Source organism: Penicillium hispanicum, assembly GCF_028827665.1.
Source record: "Penicillium hispanicum strain IBT 35686 chromosome Unknown utg000002l_segment0_segment0, whole genome shotgun sequence".
Classification (NCBI taxonomy): Eukaryota; Fungi; Ascomycota; class Eurotiomycetes; order Eurotiales; family Aspergillaceae; genus Penicillium; species Penicillium hispanicum.
The window spans coordinates 1,896,578-1,923,886 of record NW_026623194.1 but is presented as its reverse complement, the minus strand read 5'-3'; the positions used below and the strand labels follow the sequence as shown (position 1 = coordinate 1,923,886).

At 54.2% G+C, this 27,309-nt stretch overlaps 11 protein-coding genes across 11 annotated transcripts; 6 read left to right on the top strand and 5 right to left on the bottom strand.

Moving 5' to 3' along the window:
- Positions 1-210: 210 nt before the first annotated feature.
- On the bottom strand, positions 211-3,186 carry N7459_002418 (uncharacterized protein; the record flags this gene model as incomplete). The annotated part of the gene is made up of 1 exon (XM_056941603.1): positions 211-3,186. One exon carries the CDS (start codon positions 3,184-3,186, stop codon positions 211-213), a length of 2,976 nt encoding a protein of 991 aa, XP_056803458.1.
- A 1,328-nt stretch (positions 3,187-4,514) lies between these two features.
- optB (small oligopeptide transporter, OPT family) lies at positions 4,515-6,940 on the bottom strand (the record flags this gene model as incomplete). Its single annotated transcript, XM_056941602.1, has 2 exons — positions 4,515-5,182; positions 5,236-6,940. The coding sequence occupies 2 exons, from the start codon at positions 6,938-6,940 to the stop codon at positions 4,515-4,517; spliced, it is 2,373 nt and encodes a 790-aa protein (XP_056803457.1).
- Positions 6,941-9,033: 2,093 nt separating this feature from the next.
- On the top strand, positions 9,034-9,573 carry N7459_002416 (uncharacterized protein; the record flags this gene model as incomplete). The annotated part of the gene is made up of 1 exon (XM_056941601.1): positions 9,034-9,573. The coding sequence occupies one exon, from the start codon at positions 9,034-9,036 to the stop codon at positions 9,571-9,573; it is 540 nt and encodes a 179-aa protein (XP_056803456.1).
- Positions 9,574-10,297: 724 nt separating this feature from the next.
- N7459_002415 (uncharacterized protein) lies at positions 10,298-10,963 on the top strand (the record flags this gene model as incomplete). Its single annotated transcript, XM_056941600.1, has 4 exons — positions 10,298-10,433; positions 10,485-10,603; positions 10,662-10,871; positions 10,919-10,963. The coding sequence occupies 4 exons, from the start codon at positions 10,298-10,300 to the stop codon at positions 10,961-10,963; spliced, it is 510 nt and encodes a 169-aa protein (XP_056803455.1).
- Positions 10,964-12,220: 1,257 nt separating this feature from the next.
- On the top strand, positions 12,221-12,767 carry N7459_002414 (GFA family protein; the record flags this gene model as incomplete). The annotated part of the gene is made up of 3 exons (XM_056941599.1): positions 12,221-12,341; positions 12,400-12,608; positions 12,687-12,767. 3 exons carry the CDS (start codon positions 12,221-12,223, stop codon positions 12,765-12,767), a joined length of 411 nt encoding a protein of 136 aa, XP_056803454.1.
- A 346-nt stretch (positions 12,768-13,113) lies between these two features.
- Positions 13,114-14,653, top strand: N7459_002413 (putative citrate synthase; the record flags this gene model as incomplete). Its single annotated transcript, XM_056941598.1, has 5 exons — positions 13,114-13,325; positions 13,378-13,575; positions 13,630-14,379; positions 14,434-14,516; positions 14,571-14,653. The coding sequence occupies 5 exons, from the start codon at positions 13,114-13,116 to the stop codon at positions 14,651-14,653; spliced, it is 1,326 nt and encodes a 441-aa protein (XP_056803453.1).
- A 3,127-nt stretch (positions 14,654-17,780) lies between these two features.
- On the top strand, positions 17,781-18,416 carry N7459_002412 (uncharacterized protein; the record flags this gene model as incomplete). The annotated part of the gene is made up of 1 exon (XM_056941597.1): positions 17,781-18,416. One exon carries the CDS (start codon positions 17,781-17,783, stop codon positions 18,414-18,416), a length of 636 nt encoding a protein of 211 aa, XP_056803452.1.
- Positions 18,417-18,708: 292 nt separating this feature from the next.
- N7459_002411 (YbhB/YbcL family Raf kinase inhibitor-like protein) lies at positions 18,709-19,347 on the bottom strand (the record flags this gene model as incomplete). Its single annotated transcript, XM_056941596.1, has 1 exon — positions 18,709-19,347. One exon carries the CDS (start codon positions 19,345-19,347, stop codon positions 18,709-18,711), a length of 639 nt encoding a protein of 212 aa, XP_056803451.1.
- A 418-nt stretch (positions 19,348-19,765) lies between these two features.
- Positions 19,766-21,706, top strand: N7459_002410 (uncharacterized protein; the record flags this gene model as incomplete). The annotated part of the gene is made up of 3 exons (XM_056941595.1): positions 19,766-19,931; positions 19,988-20,227; positions 20,307-21,706. The coding sequence occupies 3 exons, from the start codon at positions 19,766-19,768 to the stop codon at positions 21,704-21,706; spliced, it is 1,806 nt and encodes a 601-aa protein (XP_056803450.1).
- Positions 21,707-22,328: 622 nt separating this feature from the next.
- On the bottom strand, positions 22,329-23,261 carry N7459_002409 (uncharacterized protein; the record flags this gene model as incomplete). Its single annotated transcript, XM_056941594.1, has 1 exon — positions 22,329-23,261. The coding sequence occupies one exon, from the start codon at positions 23,259-23,261 to the stop codon at positions 22,329-22,331; it is 933 nt and encodes a 310-aa protein (XP_056803449.1).
- A 2,499-nt stretch (positions 23,262-25,760) lies between these two features.
- N7459_002408 (putative integral membrane protein) lies at positions 25,761-27,023 on the bottom strand (the record flags this gene model as incomplete). Its single annotated transcript, XM_056941593.1, has 2 exons — positions 25,761-26,292; positions 26,362-27,023. The coding sequence occupies 2 exons, from the start codon at positions 27,021-27,023 to the stop codon at positions 25,761-25,763; spliced, it is 1,194 nt and encodes a 397-aa protein (XP_056803448.1).
- Between the last annotated feature and the right edge of the window lie 286 nt (positions 27,024-27,309).

The following is a 27,309-nucleotide window of genomic DNA, read 5'->3' as shown; positions in this document are numbered from 1 at the left end:
CGAGTCTGCCTAGGTGGAAAGCTGGATAAGACTACGGATATATATTATGTGTCGAGAATGAAGCTTCGATTGTATTCACACCATGGTACCCCGTGGTATCACACAACTCACGTCTCGCATTTGGCATTACATTAGAGGCCACCAGGGCAGAAATAGTTTGAGATATCAAGGATCAATGTGAAAAGATCCACAAGTGCCCAACGCTCAGGTCTAGACAGTGCGCCTGCCACGCTTCGGCTTCATGGCCCATCCAGACAGGCAGGTCCAGCCTGCCCCAGTCTTTCGACCTTCGTTGAAGATTGCCCCAATCCCCTCGAGCAGCTTGCCCTGCTCTTGACCCATTTCCATCCGCAACCGAACAAGCCACTGTTCCCACATCCATCCGCCCAGAAGACCTGTTACACTAGCGACATGCTCCGTGCTGCCAATGGGTCCTTGCACTGCCTCATAGCCCCCGACCAGACTTGGGACTCGAGGAGCTGGTGTTTCTCTTGGGGGTTGCGGCTCATTCGGTTCCATCCCCATAGGCAGGAACATCCAGGCTCGCTTGACACTAACAAAGCCTCGGTAGCGGAGGCGAGTGAGGAAGCTCTTCGAGGCAACGGGATCATACCCACGAGTGCGAAGGTTAAAGGCAAACTCAACCGACGAAGCTGCAGAATATGGACCGGCACGCGAGATCTCCGCGTCCAACAACATAAACTCAAGAAAGCCGCCTGGCCGAAGACAGCGGAGACACTCTTTCAGAACCAAGTCATACTCATCGAGCTCAGACCCGACAGGACACTCTGTCTTCAGCAGAGCGTGGAGGGAACGTGTCATGATAACATCGAACTTGTTGTTGCCAAATGGAAGCTCCCAGAGATGCGAGACTGAGACAACACGGTGATTGGGAGGACCTTTGATTGCACTATTCGTAACTTGGGTGTGGTTGACGACTGAGTAGACGTAGACATTCGGGAATTCGTGCGCAGCATGCCAGGCCCATTCACAGGATGCATGACCCCCGAGGTCTAAGATACGCACAGTACGTTGTTGCAGTCCATAATGACTGTTCGACTGCTTTCGAGTTCGTGCAATCCGTTTGGCGGCAGGACTAGTGAGAAGCTTCCCACCATTCAACCAACGCAGGGCATCCATGGCCCACATAGGTTGACAAAGTTGGGCGAGAACCAGCTGCTCCTTCTCAAGTTTGGCGAATTGTGCTTTCTCGGCGAGAACAGATGTAATCACTGAGTTGCGTGGTGCTTGGGAGAAGGGACCTTTGTAAGCCGGCCGCTCCGGACGAAGGAGCTCATATTTGCCCAAGAGACAATTGACATGCATGCCAACCAAGCCGAGTCGGAAGGATTGAATAGCATCAAAGCGCATATTGCGATGGAGAAAGCCATCGGACCCATCGGCTCGCCGTCTCATCGATTGGAAGCCTCGCCAATATATGGACTCCTTGCTGGCGAGAATTGGGGGTTGATGATCAGGCGATCCAGGGACGTCATCAACGAACCGGACAGCCTTTTTGGGAGGAGAGTCTCTTTGCTCGGATTCGATTACACCTGCCACATCATCTGTGTCTTCCTTCAAGTCAATCTCGTTGACGGGATTGGTCTCGTTCAAGGCCGCTAGATAGGATGACTGGGCAGCAAGCCAGACGCTAGTACGGTCAAGACTGGCCGCCGCGCGCGCTTGAAGCTCTCGCTCGTAGCAATCATCGTACTCGTGCGCGGTCCCAGACCGAGTGATCTCCTCGACCGCCTCAAAGGTTGCGCTCATCGGACTGTCCTGGCCCTGTCGAGTGACCGGCCGAGTTGGCGTTTCGCATGCCATCCGAATGGCTGTCGGAGGCCCCTCTTCGTCCCGCACGGCAGTGACGGGGTCCTCACCCTGCGGATGTTCCGGCCATTCGATCACCTGCTCCACAACTTCTCCTTCCTCTCTTCGCCATGGTAGGTTATAAAACCCTTCGGCTACCGCAGATGATGGTGGGTGATTGACCATCGGGATGGACCAGGTGTGGCGGGCACGTGGAGCTAGGGAGGCAAAGAAACCACCGGGAGAAGGAATGCTGAGCTCGCTGAAGCTGTAATCAGACATCTCCGACGCCGGTGTGAACCCATCTGCACTTCGTGGGCGGCTCGGCGGTGGCTGGAGTTGCCACATCTCGTCGTTCCCTTCGGATGTTTCCGACCAAGACTCCGGCGTGCCGTCAAGACGAATGTGATGTAGCATTGCGAGCGCACCATCCGGCAGGAATACGCCTTCCTCGGAGGGGGATGACTCGCGAGGTGGCTCTTCCTCCGCCGGCGATGCAGATGAGTTATGCTGGAGGACGGTAGGGATTTGCGGAAAACGTCCAAGAACGTCGTGCCAATCATCCTGTGGGCTCTCAATGGCAATCGGGACCGTTTGAAGATCCGAGCTACTGTCTTCATTCCCAAGCCCCTCGCCCTCACTGCCCTCCAGGTCGGGGCGGACATGAATATCCTGGGTATCCCAGTTGGTGTCAGGCAGGGAGTGCGAGTCCGGCGTGGCCAGCGCACTCAGATTCGATTCCTGGTCGGAGGAAATGCTCCCATCAAGTGAAGGCGGAGCATGGGATGCAGGTACCGAGCGGGCGAGCATGGAGAGCGCCGCGGGAGAGACGGGAAGCTTACGCGGAGGCGTGGGTGGGATGGGCGAGCTCTTGTGGGTGCCGTTGACGGAAGGCCGCACCGTGGGCGAGGGAATATCAAGGGTCAGAAAGCATTTGCGACTCCCCGTTGAGGTGACCGAATTTCTTGTGATTGGTGTCACCAAGCTCGAGGGGCGCGTCCCCGGCACAGAGAAGCATGTGTCGCTGATCCCCGTTTCGTCGTCATCGTCCAGATCCTCCTCGTCCGTGGCGTCGTAAAGATCGTCAAACCCTTTCATCTGCTGCTGCCATTCCGCATCCGAGCATGATGAGGTCGTGCCCGCCGAGAGCGGCGACATCAGCCGAGCAAGTCGAGCATGCGTTGGCACTGACAGTCCGCTGGTCTTGAGGGTCAACCTGGGGCTGGCCACGGCGGGCTTGGATGCAGGTGGGCTGCCAGAGTCCGTGTGTGCAAAATGTGATTCGCGATTATCTTCCATTATGGTATTAAGGACCGTTCCCCGGGCCTGCCGGAGAGGCGGACATCGCACGGTGGGAGGACGGATGGTGTCCGCCATCACTTCCAGGGTGGTTGATGTTGGTTTCTTGGGCCGTAGCGTGGGTGTCTTGGAGGTGTAGAAAACGGCATCGACTCCGATCAACGGGTCTCGTTCCGATCCGGTATGCAGCACACACACGGAGAGAGAAGTGAGAAACAAACAGAAAACGTGTGCACTCCAGCTACCAGAGCCAGAGGCCAGAAGCACCAAAGAAAATGAGGATGATGAAATGAAGGACGCGGGACGTGGGGCAAGTCCCGCGGCCGTTGAAAAGGACTATATAGTCGAACGGGCACCTTCTACCCGCCCTGGGTGATGAATGGCGAAAAGCCGATCCCTGTTCACGGCCAGTCACCAGATGCAGCTCCTGCACCACTGGGCACCGCTAGCAGATGAATCCGGATGGCCCTGGATGGTTCGCTTGGTCTCATTGGCGCAGAGCCCACCCGGCGCGTCGCCAGGAGCACGTCTCAGTCCGGGGACTGGTAGTACGTAGTGGATTTCGTCGAGGGCGAAGATCGTGACTGGGGAGCAAGAATGCAGCCAAGCAGCGAATGAAAATCGTGACTGGTGTGATGAATGACTGGGGCCGCGGAGGAGCGAGTCAAAGATGAGGATTTAGCGCTGTGGTTGCGGGCGTTAGCGTCCGTGCTCGCCTCAACATCACTCCTTTCAGCCCGCGGCGCCAGCAGACGAGGTAAATTAGTCTCGCATGACGCAGAGTCGCGAGGTAAAAAGGAAGCGATCATCGGACTGGAGGGAGAAGGAATGATTCCAGGTAGCAAGAACCAGGTGCATACCTCCCCAGGACACTCCCTTAGCCAGAATTAATTTTAGAAATCCGGACTAATCAACCGAGTATGGTTGCATTTGAAGATCGATGCAACATCCCTGTTCCGATCTCACCACTCAGAACTGGATCAAAATTAGCAGATGCATGAATCAAGCAATCGGCGTTGCCCTGTGCAAACCAACTTGAGTTTCCGGGATCGTTATGAAGCAATATGATACGTGGTCATCATCGAGGGGACTTGTAAGGTCTCTGGTCATTTGGTTCGCATCTCAAAGATCCAACAGTGGTTGTCACAGGGTTCGCTTTGCCATTAAGCAGATTATTTGGGTAAATGTTAAGCAAGAAGCCTTGAATGTACATACCAAATCAGGGTGACTACTGCATGCATGCATCTATGGACACCCTAGCCGCCCACCTAGCAGCCCGGGGAAACGCTTTGTTCATTCATCATGTCGTTACAGCAATACATTAGTAGGTGACCTAAGAGTGTTGCTAAATAAGAATCCCGCCCACCAGATATCTGCTCTTCTCCAAACTCTTCAGGGCCGTTCCTCTAGGCCCAAGTCTTGGGACCAAATTTCTGGCCTTTGGGCAGCACAACTTGGACGGCCGTATCAGATGCGTCCATGGTGTTGGAGGCGATGTCAACACCCCACCAGCTTGGAAATGAGGTGCGGGTCAAGTTCAGGGTAAGGAAGATGAGGATCGTGCACAGGGCAAGGCCCACGTCCAGGCCAGCGGACAAAACGTAGTTGTACTGCATCCACCATCCACGCCAGCGATCGCGGATGAATTTGTTGAAGATGAACCCGACAATACCCCAGCTGAGATAGTTCAGCGGTGTCGCTGGGGGAATCAGACCGGCGCCACTGAAGATCAAGGGTGCACTGAGGTAGCGGATCGGGCTGCGGGGAAAGGCGCGCGCCCCGAGGTAAATCGCGATGGGGAGCAGTAGACCCGCAATCCAGAAGAACAATAGCGGCGAGTACATCTGGCCGATAGAGAACATGCGCTGGGGGCCGATGACGCCCCAGATGACGGAGGCGTTGAAGAAGACGCGGCCGTTCGGGCAGCTGTAGTGGTTTGGTTGGGTCTGTGAGCAGACATCCTTGATCGCACCCAGGGCCCAGTTCATGGTGGCGATTTGGACAAGAGAGGACCAGAGACCCGCGACCATCTGTGCTGAAAATGTTACCCGCGGCGGGATTTTCATATAGTGACCTACGGCGGAGGTTAGTGCGGATTGGACGAACCAACAACGACAGAACACTTACCGAGCTTCAAGTCCTGAGTGAAGTACATACCCTGGTACATGCTGATGTATCCGTAGGTCTTGAACAGCATCATGGCCATGGGCCGACCGGGTTGCATGTATCCAACGATGAATTCCGTGATGACATTCAGTCCAATATCGATGTTGGTCGACGCCTTCACGATTCCGAGCGGCACAAACCACACAATGGAAATGATCAACGAGACAAAGAACGCCCACCAACTCAAATGGGTGGGGTAGCCCAGGACGACACCGAGGGCCATGGCGATCATCACCAGTGTCACAGCAGCATACCACCAGAGCGGCGTGGTCTTGAACCGCATCATCAGGCGGCTGTGCACGTCCTCCGTCTCCCGACCAACGCTGCGGAATCGGGTCCAGAGATCGGACCCGTGAAAAAGGCCAGTGTGTACCAGAACAGCGATGATGCCGGCAAACGAGAGACCGTAGCACATGGTGAAGGTCGTGGACAAGAACAGCGGCGAGTAGTTGCGATACTTCTCCGCGTCGAAGGTAAACTCAGGGGTGAGGATCTTGGAGACATTGTAAACCGCGCCCGTGTTGTCATAGCTGTCCGAGTCACTCATGGGGAGGTACTGGCTGTAGAACATGCCCGAAAAGTGGATGGCCGAGGTGACAATCCAGAAGAAGATCACCATCCCAATCAAGGTGTTGGCCATGGCATACCACGGGGCAATCAACGGGCTAAAGTTGAAGCCCGAGATTTGGGTCCAGTCGAAGGTCATGGGCAGGAGCGACAGGCCGGTCCATCCACCAAATAGCTGGTTGATGACGACGTTCTGGGGCTTGATCCAGGTCACCCAGGCGAACACGCTAAGGAAAGGAGCGATATAGCCGGGGAACCAGTACCAGCAGAAGGAGCCGATCATGGAATACAGGAACAGCCGGTAACGTCCGACCTTCCAGCCAGATGCCTTGCGAGGATCTGGCTTGGAGTGATCGTGCAGTGCTGAGAAGAGCGCTGAGTTGATGAGGGTCGACGGCCAAATCATAGCGGCCGGCTGGACCAGGAAGCGGGTGAAGAAGCCGGCCAGACCAAACCCAAGCATCTGGGTGGAGATGCACATCAAGATCTCAAATGCCCAACCAAATCGCTGACCGTAGAATGCCCGTTGCGCCAGCAAAACGTCAGTAGCATAAGCCGCGCCACCGCCAAAAGTGGCGTTAGCCATGATCACCACAATTGCGTGCTCTTTCTTACTGAACCTGCCTGGATTGAGACGGCATTCTCGACCAAAGAAGCGAAAGGTTTTGGCAGGCATGAACCTTTCCCAGGCTTTACCCACTGGGTAAGCGACAACCTGGGCGATGTAGGACGGGATGATAATGTAGGGCTGGCGCATGGAGAACAGCATGTTCAGCGCAGAGCCAATCGTCGCGAAAAACAGGCCAATCACCCAGGCACGGATCGTGTTGCTATGTCCACCCTCATCAACGTTGGGCACGGCAGCACGGACTTCGGGGTAGGGGGAGTTGTCCAACAACTCATGTGCGATTTCTTCCTGGGTTCCCTGGTTCGAAGTGCCCAGCGCCTGGTCCACCTCATCGACGACGTCGTCTGGCAGGTTCGGATCCCAGTGGTGATGCTCTTTCAGGTTGCGCAGCTTCGTCAGCACCTCGTCGGGTGCGGTCTCGTCGACCGACGCACCGGTGGTGACGGCGATGTTGGGCTCGGCCTTCTCCATGATGGGGAAGTGGAGCGCGAGATGGGTATTGGGAGCTCTATCGATAGAAGGAGAAGCAGAGATCCAGAGACATGAGGTGGGAGGAATGCACGTCGCTTTAAGGACGCGTTGGAGACGTCGCCAAGTGCACGAGTCCCGACGGAAGCCCGCCTTATCGTCTGCAAGCAATATCTGAGACGATGTAGAAAGAGAATGTAACCTCAGAGGTGCCAGTTAGGCTGAACGCACCTAGCAAGATGGCTGCAGGCGATGTGATATGTGATTTGAGGAATGAGAGCTGGTGGAGAGGGACCGCGGGGGGGGGTATACGAAGTATGCGAAGACTAAAGGGCGAACGAAGCGAGTGTTGATGTCCCGGGGAGGCAAGAGCAGTTGGAAGAGATCCCATCCGCCCAATCACTCCCTCCAATTCAACGCAAGTTTTCACATCCAAGCTGCATCGTTGCATTGGGTCGCGATATGGACCACCCACGGGCCACCAGACCATCTTCAGGCAAACCAACCAGAGTCGTTCAAAGGGATCTAGCTTGGTCAACCCCGGCTCCTCGACTGCGCGACATTGTCCCTCGTTCCGGATTTCGCCACCACGACCGGCCATGAGCTTTTCGAGACCAGCACGATTTGGCATGGGTCCCTTATGGCTAAGCGAAACAAAGAAGGTGACCCGGGGGGGCATGTGTGGAAGGAGATGACACAAGCGATGTGCGTTGATAACACCCTTTTTGTCTCGCTTCACCAATCACCCTGGGGAAGGGAGACTCCATCGAACGAGCTTGTTGACGATAAGCCCCGTGCAGACTCGCTGGTCCTCGATACCTTGGCGCAGCTATGAACCTGCTAGCGCGGCCGCGGAGGCGCGCGCTGGTTGGATGAGCCCTCATCGCCCCTCGTCACCCCTCGTCGCTAATAACCCTGGAGGCCAGAGGGGGCTTGTTCTCCCGCGTGCCACTCTCTGGATCTCACACCCCTCCTTCCCGAGTATAAACGTGGAGAGCGGGCTGGCGACAAGACTAGCGCCCATAGAGGCTGATAAGGCAGGGTGGCAAGGGAAAGAGAGGCCGTCGTGAACGTGCAACTCGTCGAGGGATGGGACAGTGAATGCAGTGAGGGATAGCTTATCGCCGCTGATCGTCTCCGGGCAAACTCATCCAGCGACAAATTGCAAAAGGCCGAATGCTCGCCGGGCATCCGCCGGAGACATCCAACACGCCATGTGTTCCGCGACACGAGCCAATCCGATTGACACTCTCATAAATGCGGGGACGAGGCGAAACCGGCGGCGACATGCGATATACGAGATGCTCGTCGGTGCTTTTGGTCTAGGGTCAGACGACTCGATCACTGCCCCCTTTTTTCGTCTTTTTTCTTGACTTTCGCTTGCTGTTGTCAAGATGGGTTGCCCTAGACAGCCAGGAGACAGCCCTTGCGTTGAAGTGATAGGTGGTTATAGGGGGATCGGCATTTGCACTGTACGAGGGTTTTGTTACGGTCGCAACTATGTGCACTACTTATATCGGGCCTGGGCTATCGATCTTAGAGAGGATCGAGATAGTGGTCTTTTGGCTTAGTGGTAAGGCGCGTGCCCAGGCGTACCTTAACAGGTTTCGAGATGTCGATCGATCGGTCTACAAGGATTGCCTTTCATAAACTGTGCACAGACTTCTGCGCAGTGCGGGCATTCAGTTCATACTCGGGGGGGTGCTCAATGAAGATTTCTAGGGGCTTCGAGTATGCCATCTAGCAACAAGAATCAGCAAATACCACCCTCTCGCCGCACGCAAAGACCTCGTCTGAGACCGCCCCAGTGATTCGTCACTGCACGACAGATAGCATACCCCGGTTTAGCCGACCACTGACCGAGAAATCAGCAACCATCGCAGGAACATGCGTATAGACTACGCTCGCGGCACTTGTTTTCCCAGCGCCAAGCCGTCCCGCTGGGCGGAAGGCGACCACTCTCACCTTCCACGATAGGGCAAGCACGCCGAACTCTTCACTTTGTGGCTTGCATGTCAAAGAAAGTTCCTACCAATTTCCAGGGTGGAATATTAAACCGTCCCTAATCCTCCGTCCCTTCCAGGAAATGAATAGCGATGATAGAGTGGCCGGGAATCTTCTGCGCTCGGACTATTCATCCTCAACGCTCATTCTTGGCGGTCGAGATAGACCGGCCGCCGTCGGTTCTCCGCAATGGTAGAGATTATCATCGTGTCTGTCAGGGTGCGACGCAGAGCAAAATCTTGATCGGATGGGGAACAGAAGCGAGAAAGGGGGAAGAAATCGAATCGCGCAACCGGAACCCTCGACGAGACGAAGAAGCCGCTACCGGGATACGAGGCCGGCCCCGGCCCCGGCAGTCGATGCTGATTGGCCTCCCGGGAGACCGCCAGAAGTATAACAACACCCCCGATCCCCAAGCAATCCATCACGGAGGTGAAGATCGCTCTTCCAAGCACAACAGAAAATTGAATAGATCCTACCTGCAAAATTACCAAGAGCTGCAACTGCAAAAACCAGACGAAACATACCTTGTCCCGGTCTGCGACTTCACGACGAAGACACCGAAACGTGCCGACAACGTGCCACCCGTTCGCGCCAGAGTGCAGTCCTGTCCGACCAACCCGGTGGAATGACAGACAAATTGATGCAGTGGTACTCTATTAGCTCAACTGAAACACAACAGGGCAGCATCTTGCCGAACTGTGGGGTTCCTTCCAGGGGCCAGTGAATAGGCTTATCGCGTAGCTCGTCACACAGTGTAGCTTGACTGGAGTTGACGTGTCTACACAACGGTCGTGTTACACCCTAGGTTGTTGCATTGATCAATTATCATGGGACCATGGCAACATGCAGTCAACTGCAGGAACATTCTGGTGCAAGCAATGTGTGCCGCGGAAGATCGATCCCATAACATACAGGGAGGGCCAGTGGGACAGAAGAAAAATCCATTTTGACCGGGATCAAGCATCACATGAAGTCCGCTGAAATGCTGTTGAGAGACCTTTCGAGTACGCCTAGACAGCTTGTGATAGTATTCTCCCGATCGGCTTCCAAGTCCGTTGCGACGAGGGTTTGTTGACTGACGGAATCACCCTTCACCGCCGATGCCAGCAAGATCCGTATGCCCATTGGCAACCATACCTCCTACACATTGTCTCCAATTGTCAGATCTGATTGAGTATCAGAGAGATCCACTGGCAGCGCCACCGTGACGCCGCGGGGCGATTTGGCCATCTCCTCAATGTGACGTCACCCCGTACTACGGTCCAATATATAGATCAGGCGTTGGTAGCTATGGCAAATTTTTGATTTGCAGGAGACAAGAAGATCCCAGCTCGAAGCAGACTGACGACGAGGATGGAGCTCCCCACCGTGACTGAACTTAAGCAAGCTGCCGAGAGCGGACAGCGGATCACGCCGGAGGACGTATCGGCAATTTCACACGCGGAAAGTGTCTATACGGGGCGTGGTCCAGTTCGGGGCGGCCCGGCTGGTAGGTCTCTGGGCTGATCTTGCGTATCGGACGGTGCTGATAATGGAGAAGCAACGGCACAAAGTTTGGCAATGCGCCAGATCAACTTCGACTCGAAACTGGATGAGATGTCGCGGAAGCCACACAGCCACATCACGCAGCAAGACGCACGAGAAATGCAAGCGAGTGAGGTCGGTCAGGACGTCTGGTTGCGAATTGACCGTACCGCTGACACTTGACCATCTTCAGGGGCGTGCTTTCAACAAGCCACCAGGAGTGGGATCTATCTCGGCGCAAGTGCAGACCATTGCAAACCGCAATGAAGTGCTAAATTTGCCCGCGGTGGCGGCGGAGCTGCCAGTCTACGTGACCAAGGACGATGCCCGCGAGGCCCAGCGGGCCGAATCTATGCTGTACGGAGGGCAGATCCCTAGCCTCGGATTGGCGGCGCAAATGCAGGTAAGTAGAACTGGCGGCGTTGGGATGATCGCATTGACGACGTATAGAGCGCAGCGGATAAGCTCGAGAATGTGCGGAGGGATAGCTGGTAGCGGGGATTCTCGCCGCAAGGGTAGGAGTAGATTTCGAAATCAAGGATTTTTCGACCTAGCAGGTGCATGCATGATGGGGCAAAGTACATAGATCCCATTCGGGGCCCGGAGCGCATCGTAAGTGGAGCGAGGCGAGAGAAAAATGACCAGCGATCGATGCACGCCTTAGTTGGTGCATACATAGATGCATTATTGTATATACATGCATATCGATACCCTGGGGCCAGACTCGCGCGGCTGGGATTCGCGTCGACTGTCGAATGGACGATTGACTTCTTGGAAGCCCGCAGTTATTCTCAATCCCAGCTGAACCCAACTCTGCGAGACCTGCGGTCGACTCGTCGCCCTGCATCCCGGCTGATTTGTCACTGTGCAGAGGGGTGTTCAACTGGACGCTGCGCCCAATCCTTCTTCGCTGTCGGAGGCCGCGGCGCTGTGATTCTTGCGTCCCCGCGCCTCCACAATGGCCATAATACCGCCAGACCCTTGGGTTATCCAATCTCATTCTCAGCGCCGCCACCGGATGGCATGAATTGGCGTCTGGTGGCTACCAGGCCGGATACCTTGTCGAGGCCGGATACCTTGTCGAGGCCGGATACCTTGTCGGGGTTGCACTCCTGTCGCGAACCCACATTTCCGTGCCAATGGAGGGCAGCTTCGCAAGTCAGTGGAGAATTTCCCGCCGGCGAGAGTCCGAGACGGCGGATAACGAGGGATCGCGGGGGAGGCACAGGATTGTCTCCGCAAGGGAAGGTCGGACTTGCGGTGTCCCTTTGGAAGCCACGAGCTTTGGGCGCATATGCAGAGAAGAGCCGAGCTGGAGAGAGCAGTCAACACGACTCGGCGTTTCGGTACTAAGACTGGCTTCCCAACCTCCACGGCCAGCTATCGAGTCCGTAAGCACTCGGGGAGAGCAAAGACAAGGTCATTGCCAGCGGGGCCGGCAATTTGTCATGCAGAATTTGGAATTGATTCGGCCATGACGCAGCGTCGGAGCCAATAACACCCACCACGGCGTTGCGTTGGACCTCCACGGACGATGGATCATTTGTTCCATGGTGCTGGGGCTAGTGCTGGTGGGAGAAGGGGAGTGTTGAGCTCAAGATTTATCATCGCCATCTTAGTCACTTGATCGCCGTGGGACGGCCATCTTAAATACCCCGTCGCTCTCCCAAGGTCCCCGATTCTTTCCACGAACCGTCACCCCATCCCATTTCCGTTCTCGTTCTCGTTCTCGTTTTCGTTCTCCTCCCTACGATGCCTCTCACTGGTCACTGCCTGTGCAAGGCGGTCACTTACACCGCGGCCATTGACGCTCCTCTCATCACGGCGTACGATCACTGCGATGACTGCCAGCGTCAGAGTGGCTCGACCTATTGTGAGACTCCATTGGCCTCGCCCGCTCCTTATGAACCATGGCTGACCGTCGATCATAGCTCTGGTCACCGTGGTTCCCAAGGCCACTCTGACCATCAACGGCCCCACCAAGAGCTGGGCCGGCAAGGGCTCGTCTGGCCACGCCGTGCACCGCATCTTCTGCTCCGAGTGTGGTTCGCCCATTGCTCACGACCCGGATGCGGCCCCCGAGATCATCGCGCTCAAGGCAGGCACTCTGGACTCGGAGATCAAGCAGACCCTCAAGCCGGTAGGTTCACGATGTGACTCGCGTTTCGCTTGGACACTAGAGGTGGGGCTAATTGGATCGGGTTTCATTTTCTTCTAGGACACTGAGATCTGGACGGTCGGCAAGCTTCCTTTCTGCCAGGAGCATCTCGGGAAGCCCTTCAAGCACATGCCTGAGTAAAACCGGGAAGTTTTCTTTTTTACATAGGGGGAGGAATAATCAAGGAGGATGCCGCCGGGGAGTATGGTTCTGATGACTTGATGACCAATTATGCAATCTAGTTCAATATGAATTGCCATTGAAGATACTATCCCAATTCTAACCCCGAACTCTTCATCCAGCGGAGCAGCGGGTGGTACATGGATGACTCTGCGGCGATATAGTCACGTTGTGTTGGACAGATCCGCCGGGACATTTCTGACTCCTCCCCCCCCCCGGGCATCGACTCTTCTTTAACAAGACGGACAGGAGCTGCACGCAGCGGTGGTTTGTTTGCTAGATCCCGCCGTCGGACATTCTTTTCCTCATGTCGACTGGAACTCTGTTTGTGCAAGACTCGCGTACGGGCGCGAACTACGAGATTCCGATTCGTCGGAATGCAGTGCGCGCCGTGGATCTGCAACGTATTCGAGTTTCGACCGCTGGGGATGATCGAGCCGACCAGATCGACCGGGGACTGCGTGTGCATGATCCAGGGCTGCAGAATACCACCGTGGTGGAATCGGCCATCAGCTTCTCGTGGGCATTGCAGATGATCGCCAGAGACGCCGCAGGCTGACACCCAACCCAGAGACCACGAACGGGGGCTTCTATTGTTTCGAGGGTATACGTTGGAACAGCTCTGGAACTCGGAATTCGAAGACATATTCTTCTTACTGCTCTGGGGAACCTATCCCACATCGACCCAACGAGCTGATTTGAGCTGGACCCTCGCCCGGTATATGGAGCAAGTCCCACTTGCAGTGCACAGCACAATTCAGAATCTGCCGTAGGCTGATCCATATCTTGCAATGGCATCGAGACTGACCGGTCATCCGCGTAGTCGAACCACCTCTCCAATGCCACTGCTACTCGCTGGCCTCTCGGCCTGCATCGCGTTGGAATCCGATGCCATACCGGCGTCTTCACAGCCGACCATGTATCAACAAAACCCGGAGCGTGCCGATGAGATGATCTTGCGGACAGTCGCCAGTTATGCCGTTGTTTTTGCGCTCGTCCGGTGCCACCGTCTCGCCATCGACTGGCAGCCTCCCTCGCTCGAGCGGACCTACTTTGAGAACCTCTTCAGAATGTCTGGCCTCGCCGATGAAAAAATAAAATACCCCGTTGCTCTCCGGCTGTCCTGTTTCCGCCGTTTCGCAATATTGAATGCAGACCACGGCATGGCGTTGTCAGTCTTCGCAGCGCTCGTCACGGCCTCTTCACTAACCGACCCCTTTTCTGCTCTGATCGCTGCCGTCGCTGCCGCCCATGGTCCACTTCATTTCGGGGCCACCGAATCTGCGCAGCGTGCACTTCATGAAATTGGCCACCCCGTGAATGTCCCTGCCTTTCTGGAGTGTGTCAAAGCCGGAAAACAGAAGCTATTTGGATATGGCCATCGAGCCTACAAAGGCATCGATCCCCGCGTTCGCCCAATCCAACAGATTCTACAGGACCTGGCACATGATTTCAACCCTCTGCTCGAAATTGCAGAAGCGATCGAGGGGGCTGCAGCAAAGGATGACTACTTCCTATCTCGTCACCTGTACCCGAATGCGGATTTCTACGGGAATTTCGTGTTCACTGGCATGTCAGTACCCTCTTCCACCCCGCTACGATAAGAGGTGATGATCAATAATTCTAGCGGTATTGAGCCCGAAATGATTCCAGCTGCAATGCTCACCCATCGCATTATGGGAATCATGGCGCACTGGCGGGAGTACATGCGTAAGTGAAATAAAAACCTCGTTTCGATGTTTTGTTGCTGACAAGGCTTCAAAGTCACGCGAGGAAAGCTATTCCGACCGTCTCATATCTACACTGGTGATATTATGGCCACGGTAGATGAGAAGGCTAAGATATGACTCGCCCAGGAGACAGCCGTCGTTCGTCGTGGAGAGCTTAGCCGAATCTGGCATCTCGTGTGCGCTCTGTTCATCCTCGATTCGTTTTTTTTTGTTGGCCAATCTCTAATGATCAAAGAAACCGGTATTGCATAGGTCGGCCAGTGTCAGAATCGCTGGGAGCTGGCTGGTTATTTTGTTACGGTGAAAGCTTTGGGGGATTATTGGTTATTGAAAAGCAAAGCCTAGACACTTGACTTCTGCGGTAGGCTTGCAATTTCTAACAGCCTTCCTGTGCGAATGTCTCCGCTGCCCAGGAGTGCCTATCGGCAACATACATGTTGGTCAAGAAACCACTCGTTTAATATTGACACCGCCTAGTTGCATGGCCATGAGACAAAGTGATGAGCCATTCGCCGCCTGCCCGTGTTATTGTGGTCCATTTCGAACACAGACTATACGAAGTGAGCTTGAAGGCTTCTGCTAATCCAATTCCAATGTTTTCTAGAGCGTGGTGTAACGGGTTTCCCCTTACCTAGGTACCTCTCGTCAGCTTTGTCAGGAGAACTTGGTAGTCTCAAAAATACTACATAACGAAGAATTTGCAATACAATGCCATCATATTACACAGAGCAGATAGCCTCGCCTCCTCCTAGGCTTTAAGGTCCTCAGAGGGGCGACCAGCCCGTGGTGTGAGGTACTAGCTAGTTCATAGGCTAGGAGCGCAGTATAACCCTCTTGGTCGGGTGAGACAAGCCCGTTGAGAATGATGGACAGCCTCCGGATGTAACTTTCGCTTCTGCAGGTCCTCCTCCACGGCAATAAGACGCTGCGTAGGACGTCTGGGAAGGAACAGCAGTGCGTGAATGTGATTCCAGGCCTAAGGTCCCAGACCACAGCTCTGACCTGAGCGCAGATTACCTCGCTATAGATAAGTTATCTGCGTTGTCGGGGTCAGATGCGAGATACTGGTGGAAGCAATATCGGCGCTTTCCCTTGATACTATTTTATTTTGCCTTTACAATCAATCTACGATGAGCTTGAACAAACAACCCAAAACAAGCTTGGGGCATTTACCCAAGAGCGTGAAGGTGCGCTCAACATGTAATGCCTGTCAGCAGGCAAAAATCCGGTGCAGTCATGAGAAACCATCCTGCCGTCGATGTCAGAAGCACAAAATCGATTGCATATACAGTGTTTCGCGACGGCTAGGTCGACCAGCGAAGAAAAAGGACCCTCGACCAGAATTGCAAGAGCGAAGCGTGACTTTGTCGTCGAATACACCTGGCCATCCAGATCGCGAAAAGAAGACTCGGAAATGTGCGAAGAAGAAAGGCAACTGTGCAACCTCAACTACCCTAGTGAGATCGCGGACGAGCAGAACTCCCGCCAAATCAAAGGTCGAAGACCAACCTCAACCATCAATTCTCGAGGCCGGTGTGAATGAGCCGACCGGTATGTAGACTCGGTCTTTCTTTTGTTCTTGTGGAAGCTAACGCCAACTGTGCGTGCTTCAGGATTTGAAATCGACTTTTCTTCCGACAACTGGCTCCAGGAATTGATGCCTCCATCTTTCGAACCCGACCCCGGAAATCTGACACTAGAGTCATTATATGGAGAGCTCGACATGGAGGACACGCTCGACGCAATATCGGAATGTGGGAGATATCCTGTCTCCTTGTTCTCGCAGCCAGCCGCAGATATGTATCTGTGCTCCGCCTCGTCAGGGCCTCACATGGCCTTGGCCCAAATGACCTTCGATTCAGATATTAACGCCCTGTCAAACCCGATCGAAATTGATGAGTCCAAATCAATGATGTTTGAAAATGCAGGATCAGTGGCATGGCCATATGATCCAGCATCTAGACTCTGCGTGCAGTCATTCCCAAATCCGTGGACAGCCGAGAAAGTGGCCCCGATGGAGATACCAACACACCTGTCCAATAGTTGCAACCATTTGCAATCTCCAGGGGTAAGCCAAGAAAGCGACACATTCTCTCCTCAGGATGGAGGATACTTCGCTGTCTTGGAAGGAGGGCCAGCTTTCAGCTGCAGTTGCTACAAGCAGGCCATGAGCGAGTTGGTGAGATCCGGGCTCCGAACTAGCCCAGATGGGCTATCAAGCATTGAGAGTATTTTGACGTGTCAGAAAGACCTGCTACTGCAAACTGAGTCCATTCTTCAGTGTAAAGTGTGCTCGCAGTCCGAGGGGCAGGCTAATATGCTCATGGTTATCATCCTTACTATTGACAGTCTTCTAACCACGCTTGATGCCACAGCCACTTTGGCAAAGACCGAGGTTGCGGATGAGCTCTCATTCTCAGAAGATCAGATAGGGATTAAGAAACAGAAAGAGTCGGGGGGTGGACTCAAGTCACGCATTGACGCCTGTCCCTTGCTCGTTGGCGCTTTCACAGTCCCGCCGGAGGAGAAGATTTGCTTTATACGGCAAGTCCTGCAGGCTCGTCTTTCAATGCTGTTGATGACAATCAGACGAATTCGCTTGTGCATGCAGGAACATTTAACCGGGGCGCTCTCAAGGGGACGGCTATTGATGATTATGGAAACCGATCGGCGGCTGCAATTGATTATGATGAAAGTTAAGATGGCTGTGGGGTGAGATTTCATAGTGGATAGCGAGCTTTCCGCCAATCAAATAGGATGATAATGGTTCAGTGGTTCGACACGGTAGTGCCTGCCCACCTTGAGGGCGCAAAGTCCCTCAAAAGTACTTTGGAGAACCGATGTGAAGGTAATTGAGATTGTGGGCATAGCCAAATGTCACGAAGGAACCTAATCAGTAGGTACTTCCTGAACGTGGCTGAGGCGTATTTGACAGACAGGTGTAGAGTTTTAGACACTTGCTACCCCTGTTCACCGCGATATCTCACCTCGGAGGTATGGTGTGGCTTTCCATCGCTGCTGGAATATCCCTCACGGGGCTATCCGAGGTGCTTACTGTGGCGAGGAATGAAGAGAGGGCTGGGTGGGTATCATAGGGGCGAGCTTCATCTAGGGCATTATCTCGTCAGGCGTCCTTGGTAATTTTCAAGCAATAACCCTGCGAGGTTACGTTGGCGGCCGAGTCTGTTGGCAGCTGGCGAGCACACTCACGGACCACCCATACACCTCCAAGGTTGATCCAGCGATGATGCTTCCTCGGTGCCTCTATTCAGTCGCCTTTTTGAACATGAACGTGGAGAATACTTGCCACTGCTCCATCGAAGCTCTTCAGATCGGGTCAGAGTTGCAGAACGTTCATGCAGTCGTGGACGTTGAGACGATCCTGGACCTGATCCATCGAGTCTGCCGCCAGGGACAGATTATCGTCCGATGCAAAAGCTGCACCAAGACCTCCCAGTCCTCACTTGTGACGCTTCCGGCACTCTCAGAGCAATGTCTTCCTCTTCTTGAAGCACTTTGCTCGGCGTACAATATCTCTACCCAGCCCAGCTTCTTTGACTCCGCCATCCTGGCGTTTGAACAGCCCCCGTCGCCGCTTTTCTGCATTCGGAGTCAAGTATTGCTTGGAAGGACGGAGCTGGACGAGGATGAGACCCGGTTGTTGGTGCGAACATTGATTGGGAGGAGTCTGATGAGGCTGGTGGAGCTGATGGAAAATCTCAAAGCGGTTTTGCTGGCATTGCTGGAGAACTCACAGACTCATCGAAATGGATTAGCAGCAATTCAAGCATATGAGTCTTCGGTAGAGTCTACGATTGGTCGACTAGCCGTGTTGATGCAGATCATCGAAGGTGAGGCTGCCTCTGCGCCGTTGACGTGATCGGAGAGCCGCGCTGTAATTCGCTTGATGTGATGGCAGTTAGAACATTGACATGGAAATTTGACTTCACTAGGGAAAAGGGAATATGCAGGTTCCGGCTGTATGAATGTGTTGTTCTTCCATTGAGTATCGAAACAACTTGGGAAAAGGTATTTAATAGATGAGGTCACGACAGAACAAAAGAATAACTCCCCTTGATAATCATGTTCTCGGCCAACCCCCAATTTTTATTTTTGAATCTCTTCCCTGTGGTTGATATAGCTTGGACGGCGATATCACGCGGCCGCCTCCCTTAGTTCGGCCATGGACGCTCAAACACACCGGTCCACTGAGCCCAGCCAATGACTTTACCGACGAGGGCGCGCTTGATGTCTTTCTTGGTGACTTTCTCAGGGAGATCAAACTCGAGATGCGCATCCAGGGCAATGATTGTGTAGACATAACGGTGACTTCCGTGGCCGAGGGGAGCGGCAGGGCCGCCATAAGCGGTACCCAGCGGGTTGGGAACGAAGCGCCAACCGGCGTTGGTCAGCCGGGACTTAGAAGAAGCGTCCTTGACCTGCACATCTGCCGCCGTTGCCGTGGTGGTTGAGCCTGGAATTGCCCAGAACAAGCCGTGGTGGGCGACCAGAAAAGGAATTGGCAGGTCGATGTCCTCGCAGATCAAGAGGTATTCCGTTACCTGCTGGCTGGACTGAGGAGGGGCCCAGCGCAAGTCAGGCAAACAGCCAACTCCATCTTCGGCGAGACAGGTATGATGGAGAAGCATATTGGAGCCGGATGGGCCACATTCGACGGCCTCGAGGGTCATGTTTGGCTTGGGGACTTCGTTGAAGGCCGGGATGTGGATGATCTGACGCGAATCGTGGCCGCGAAAAGGGTAGAACAGCCGGCCGAGGAAGAATTGAAGATAGTGCAGAACAGCTGCCATCTCGCCTGAGAATGGCTGGGGGAGTTTGTGTAGCAGATGGGCGAGGACAGGAAAGAAAAGGTGGATGGAAGTGGAAAGTGAGGCCTGAACCGGGCCGGGAACGGCAGGCACGCGTTGCACGGCGTCTTTTCTCTGGCAGGTGCGATCCGGGCCTCAACAAGCCTTCACAGCTTCTCATCTTCGTCCATTCAGGCGTGGGAGTTTTCCCTGCTTCCATCACTCTACCAACTCGACTATATACATACATCCAACATACTTCCCGAGTCCTAGCGTCCCGCCCTAAGTGGAACCGTTCCTGATCGCGATCGGCAATGACGAACTTCGCGTCTCCGCCCGCTTTCCGCCCACTTCCGACTTGGACCTTTCGCAGTCATGCTGTTGCGAAGGTCTTCACGCCTCCGTCTCCCCTCCCCTCTTCATGCTGTCGTCCATCCGTGCCGCTTTCCAGTCGCACCCCTCTGAGGGGATCCAGCAGCGGCCCCCTCGATATGTCGGGGAAGATACCACCCCAACCAGCCACCGAGAAATCCTCGGCTGGTATGCGTACGGCATCGCAGCAGAGGTGTTCGCCGTGTGCGGCGTAGGTTCGTCATAACAGAGCCCAGACGGTGAGACTGTGCTCATTCCTTCTATCTTCCAGGATCCTTTCTGCCCTTGACGCTCGAGCAGTTGGCGCGCGAGCACGGCATCTTACAAAAAAGCCACCTGCCTTGCTGGGGACCCAGTGCGCCGACCAATGGCCCCGATGCAGATGACCAGTGTATGGTCGGGGTACTGGGGCTCCAAATTAACACCGCCAGCTTTGCCATGTATACCTTCTCGCTGGCAGTTCTGGTCCAGGCGCTGACACTGGTCTCGTTCAGCGCCCTGGCCGACTATGGTATGGCTTCAGACGGAGATGAGATACCGCGTACCGCACAAGCAGAAGGGCTAATGGGGCTTCCTCGAAACGCATACAGAGAACAATCGAAAGACTCTCCTGTTGTCCTTTGGTTTCGTCGGCTCGGCCACCAGCATGCTATTCGTCCTCGTCACCCCATCGGTCTTTCTCCTCGGTGCGATTCTGGTGGTGATTGGTGTCACCTGCCTCGGATCTTCATTTGTCGTCCTCAACTCATTCCTTCCTGTGTTAGTTGCCAACGAACCGTCAATCCAAAGCCCTAGTGAGGATGGGGAAGAACTGTCGGGCTTCAACCGCAACGAGGAAGCCTCCGATTGGAACGCTTGGGATGACAACGATAGCCTCGACGACATGGAGGACCCATCTCAGCAACGCACCCCGCTAGAACATGAGTCCAAATCCATACGGCCCGAATCCTCCTCCCCAGAGCTCCAGTTGTCGACAAGGATATCGTCCAAGGGAGTAGGGCTCGGGTACTGCGCCGCGGTGTTTGTCCAGGTTCTCAGCATTCTGCTACTTGTGACACTTTCCAAGACCTCCCTCTCCAAGGTATCTGGGACACTTCCTATGCGATTCGTACTGCTCCTGGTCGGGATCTGGTGGTCCGCATTTACTTTTGTCTCGCGCAGCTGGTTGCGTCCCCGTCCTGGCCCTCCGCTCGACACTTCTTCGACCCCGGGCGCGGCTCGATGGCGGGTATGGCTGCGACTGGTGGGGTTTGCCTGGAAATCCCTCTGGCAAACAGTCAAGGTGGCTGTCAAATTGCGTGAAGTCCTGATCTTCTTGGTCGCGTGGTTTCTCCTGTCCGATGCCATGGCCACTGTTTCCGGCACTGCAATCCTCTTTGCACGCACCGAACTGAAGATGAGCACCACCGCGGTCGGATTGCTATCTATTACTGCCACTCTGTCTGGTATGGCGGGTGCGTTTCTCTGGCCCCTCGTGTCTCGATATCTCAAATTGCAGTCGAACCACACTATCATCGTCTGCATCGCTCTGTTCGAAGTCATCCCACTTTATGGAATGCTGGCTTATGTTCCTTTCATCAAAAATTGGGGCGTCCTCGGGTTGCAGCAGCCGTGGGAGATCTTCCCGCTGGCCATAGTTCACGGCGTCGTCTCCGGGGGGCTCGCCTCCTACTGTCGCTCATTCTTCGGCCTATTGATCCCTCCTGGAAGCGAGGCGGCCTTTTACGCACTCTATGCAGCCACGGACAAAGGAAGCTCTTTTATAGGCCCCGCCGTGGTCGGGATGCTTATCGATGCAACAGGACAGGTCCGATCCGGGTTCTTTTTCATCGCAGTGATCATTCTGCTTCCTATCCCTCTAGTGTGGATGGTGAATGCTGAAAAGGGACGCAAGGAAGGCCTTGCCATGGCTGAGGTTCTGGGCAAATCGCTGGCCGGCCCAGCGGAGGATACGCAAGAAGCCGAAAGACTTTTGTCCCGTAATGCTTGAGATCGCCAACCCCGGTACTTGAATATGAACCCATGAGCATATAAATCGTCATAGCGTGACTCGCGTGTGTTTTGTTCTATGTCAAGTTTACGATAGATCACCAGAGATCCGAACATGGCCAACCATAATACAAAGTCAGTCATTCCTCCAATACTGGTGAGATGGATTAGAGACTTCCAAGGACACTGCCCGTCAAATTGTATCGCCATTATCCCCCAACCGCACCGGTGAGGGTCTCTTTCACGGCGCTTGAAACAAAACCAGCTGCAGCATCAGTTATTCTAGGCACAAAATCCAGCATGCCAGATGGGCTACAGAGGCAGGCGCCTTGCTGTGGATACAAAAACCACTTAGGTAAAATCCACCGTTTTATGACCCTGGAAATGCCATCTTATTAGAGAGTCTGGGGCGGGTTTTAATCCGCCCATCCTAGCTAATAGACCTAGACACTTCCCATTGTCCACCGACCACAAAACCAACTCACCACCCGCACGCCAGTAGCGTTCAGGTCATCTCACGTCGATCCAAACCCACCATCAAGCGCTCCCAAGCCGGATGGTCGTCCAGCCAGTCTCTGCAAGGTGGCATCTAAGGGTTCGCTCGCCATGCAGCAGACGTGGTTTTACCAAATATGTGCAGGGACCAAATTGTACTCATCCTGAGCCAAGGTGGCTTGAGATGCCCGATCATTTCGTGAGCCCCAGCCGGATTCATTGTTTTGGGCGCGGTGCAGGCGCTTGCCTTTCTTAGACCCAGAGACGGAAACATGATGGCAGTGGCAAGAGTTGTTAGCGTTATCCCAGTCGGTTTCACTCTGTTCTTCGTTCCAGTCTTGAGTGCACGAATTGTCATTGTTCCAGTCAGTTTCGCCCTGTCCTTCGTTCCAGTCCTGGGCGCATGAATTGTCATTGTTCCAGTCAGTTTCGCCCTGTTCTTCGTTCCAATTTTGGGCGTGCGAATTGCCATCGTTCCAACCTGTTTGGTCCTGCTGTTCGTTCCAATTTTGGGCGCGCGAATTGCCATCATTCCAACGAGTTTGGGATTGCTGTTCATTCCAATCCTGACCACGTGAATTGTCATTGAACGAAGTTGGATCACGGCTCTGGAAACTGTCCCAGACTTCATGGTTCTTAACCTCCCACTTCATGGTAACATCTGCATCTTCATTGGCAGAGTGTCCCGGAAGACCGGTCAGTTCAGGGTAACGCTGCGGGCCTCCATTTCGGCCCTTTCCAGTTGCAGGCTTTTCCTTCTTGTTGGCCCCGACAATTTCCAAGACTCGCTTGTTGATATCGAGCAAGCCGCGAGAGATTTCCAGGAGGACTTTCATCTTCATTTCAGCATCCTCGGGAGTCGAGTGCAGCCCGATATTGGACGAGGTGGAGAGCCCAACCGCTTTCTTCGTGGTCATAATGGAGTCGTAAATGGCAGTGTGCGACTCCCAGGTGTCCTGTAGACCCGAGCGAGCTTGGCCGTCCCATTCATCAGGGCTTCCCTGGGAGACGGAGTCCGAGTCCTTGGGAGTCAGGATACCAGCGCGATTGCGTGGGGCCATGGTGGTGGACGTAGAGTTGTATGTGTGGAAGGAACGAAAGTGGAATGTAGGTAGATAGATGAATGGAGGATGAGAGGATGTGGGGTTGTATCGAACGAACTTGAGATATGAAACGGGTCAGTAGAGACAAGTTGGTAGGAATGGGGTGAGGAGGAGGGGAAAGAAGAAAGGAAGAAGGGGGGAGAGGGAAAGAAGAAGGATGGTGGATTGTGAGAGCAAGCAATCACCTGACTGTGAAGACTGAAAGATGATGAGTTGTGAGTTGTCTCCTCTGAAAGAGAAAGGGTGGAAGTGAACAGAGGATGGAAGATGGCCCTGGCTTCTTTTATCTTCTGCCTTGATATCCAAATCCAGCTAGTCATCAAGAACTTGCCTTCGCCTACACAGCTCATGCCTCTCTTTTCATCTGCTAGTGGTATGGCTGCCTACACGTCGATAGTAGGGAGGGATTGTCTTATTGATGATGCTCATCTTCTATATCGCATCTCTTCAGCCACCAGAACCCAATCGACAAGGACGGCATGTTTCTTACGATGAGGGGAAGTCCTTGGAGTGCTCAGGAGCTGAACATCCCTAACAAAGCCTACACAACCCGTGGCAGATTGAAACGATGTTCTCTATCAGTCGGCGATGGTATGATTCATGGAGGTGAGCGCGCAGGTTATCATTTACCGAATACTTGAAGTCGGCCATTGACCTGACACGCACCAAAGGATGTGCAGATCACATCCAGGGATCAGCATTGCTAGCCCAGGCACATCGACGCGCCAATAGGATATGCTTTACAATTTGAGAGTCCCCCGGGTGGTAGCGGAAAGATGGCCAAAAGGCTAGCGATTTCTATCCCCAATGAGCATGAAACGCCGGGTAATTGCGTATTCATGCACGATTCATCATTTCCCTGTGGCATGTGTTGACAATTGCCTCGGCTCGAATCTCCGTTGCCTGAAAGGAGTAGGGATCTTTTTTGGCCCCAGATGCGTCGACGCTACTCGCCCAACCCTGCTGGCAGAAGTTGCGTAAAAGTTCGGCTGGACATGGGCTTCACATTTCGGACTTGACACCAGGACAGCCTCATTTTAGGTCTCGACTCCGTGCAGAGCGGATTGAACATGGCTAGTACGGCTGGTTGTGTCTTTAGTGAGCATGTCTTGTCCAACCGACAATGGAACACTGACTGACATTGTTATAGGCGTCATGAATGGATATTTTGTCTCTCGCTATGGCCACGGTAGTGATGATTGAAGGTCTCGGTTTCCGGGCCATATTTATTATTACCTTTCTCGCCAACTCTGCCACCGACCTGCATCCGTCAACTTGGGGGTAATAAGAGTGAGGAGCAGATCAACGGCCGGACCGAGATTCGTTGCATTGCCTTGTATTCACCCACCTACTTCTTCGAACAGGGCGGCAGGGACAGCAGCCGGGCCTTCTAGCTGGGTCTATGCTTCACTGGCATCGGCTTCATGTGCACCGGACTATCCTTGTAGCTGATCACCCATCTTGGACGACGGACTCTGTACGTCCAGGGGCAGCGTATCCTCTGCATCACACTGGCCCTCATTGCCATCCTCAAGGCGGCCTCCTCGTCCGGCGGTTTCACGTGGGCACAGACTTCCTTCTGTACCCTCTAGCTGCTGGTGTATTCCCTGGCCGTTGGGCCGATTGCTTATGCCATCGTCTCAGAAACGTGCTCAGTGCGCCTGCGCGCGTTTGACGGTGTGTATGGGACGAACGTCGTATCAGATCATCAGCGTGGTGTCGCAGATACTCGAGCCGTATTCTGTGAACACCACCGCCACCGCATGAAATTCGTCCGGCAAAGCTGGGTCCTTATGGGTTGGTAGCGTGTTTATTGCCTTTATCAGGCCCCTTCCGCCTGCCGGAGCCCAGGCATACCTGTGCAGAGCTGGAAATCCTGTTCGCCACCAAACTGCCAGCTTGGAAGTTTGCCTCAACTCAGTCAACGCATATGCCGTAGGATTTTCGCCGTCTCAGGAAGGCCTCGTGCGCGACGAGGCCGTAAATTCGTCGTGGGTTGTTCATCCTGCGTCGCAGTGTCGCAAAATGGAGGACTAGTTTTCAAGGCGATATCACTTCCCGGGGGCAGCTCATAGGACGCCAGAATGCCCACCGAGGCTTCGAATGGAACGCTGGTTTGATAGACAATTCCCATCCCTGCACAAGATAAGGCAAGTCCACTGCGGTCGAGCATGATAGCCTTGGAAGGCGGAGACTAGAATTACGTACAAAAAGAGTCGAGTCGTGCACGCAAAATCTTCAGACTAGACCTTTTAAGCACAGATATAGATGGAATAGCCGTCGATAGTGAAATCATTTCTCTCACGCTGGACCGAATCCCAGCCGCTACTTTGGTGTCGTGGAACAGGAGAGAAGGAAATGCGATGAAACCGTTCTCTTTGGGGGGTCATCAAATGATATTGTAGACTAGGTAGAATAATCGTACAAGTACAACAGATAATAATCACAGAGATCGGCTCATGCACCACGCACGGTTACCCGAACGGACCGATCGGCTTTCCACCTGTGATGATGATGATTATTATGGCTGATTGGACTAAGGTCGTCCTCGCTGCCACTTGCGGGATGGAGCCATTGGCTGCCCATGATGGTCGTCGTCACACCGTGATAATGGTCCTGCTTGCTGCCAGTCCAGAGCTGATGGGCATCCTCACGGTCCTCCTGTTTCGAGCGCGATAATCGGTGGACCCCCTGCGCTACATTGCTAAATAAGTGAAAAGAGCCGCGGTTAATATTGCGGCTGCGCGATGCGGAACCGTCGCGGAGGAATCGGATCAGCGGACGCAAGGTGGTTAGACAGCCTGCGGTGATGCCCAGGCCAGCTTCGACGTTGGACCAAATGGAGATTTGGTAGCTATCATCTGTACCGCCAGTCAGTGTCCCGTCCAACCGTCGCGGGGTCAAGGTGAGATCCAGATCCATACACAAGAATTCCGTGTCGCCGTAGTGGTGAACGAAAGGGATGCGGATAACTACGGCCGCACTCGCACTGGAAGAACAGAGTTAGCGGTGGGAGGGCAAAGGAAAACGCAAGCATCGAATGGAGGACACGACGAACATGCAGCCGATTCCAAGAATCCCAACAATGGCGACTTTAGTGCGACGGTTCATCCGCAAGTTCCAAATCAACACCACGGGGAAAAGACCAATAGTCAGATCGGTCACGGCGGCCCCCACGCTGTACAGGTATGCGATATCAATCAGGACCTGCTTGCTGACACAACGGCCGTGCTCAGTCGTCGAAAGCCGCTCCCAGAAATAGCTGATGGGATGGCACTCGAAGATGGTGAAGAAGAGAAAGACAAGGCCGACGGAGGTCGCCAGACACGTTACGCCGTACAGAACCCAGGCGTGTGCGCGACGAACGGTAATCCGCAGTAGCGTGATGATAATAGAGATTTTGCCGACAACACACGTCATCACGTAGAACATTTGGCCCAGCCACCAGCACAGCAATGCCTTGGGCAGGTTCTGCGGATAGAACTCGAAGTGGACCAGTTTCCTCCCGATACCATATCTCGCTCCCAAAATGCCACAGATGGCAAAAGCGAGATTGAGCACCATGGCGAGCACCATCAGAATATCATCCCGTCCAAAGGCACGCACGATCCGGGAGCGGACAAAACATCGGAGGAGGACGCTCACGGCGGAGAGGGCGAGGAACACCGCGGTGACAATCAGGATGGCCCGGCTGCGGCGGTCGTCGTCGTCGTCGTCCATGACGGTGTGATGGAAGGTAGTTGCCCCCGCATGAAGGGTTGTCGCGGAGGTAAGCCAAGGATAGAGGGAGACTCGACACCAGACATGAGAGGGCCGCGGGTAAGTCTTATGGTTCAAGACTCGACTGTGGATGCAATCCACTCCCCGAAGAAGCTCGTCTCCTGGGACGAAGGGAACGCATCCAAGGGGAAATCCTTCCCGGCGATGGCATCCGCAGTACCCACTGTGTACGATGGATGTCCTTGTCTAGTCTCAATCAGTCCCAGCAAGCGGGCTGATACTAGCG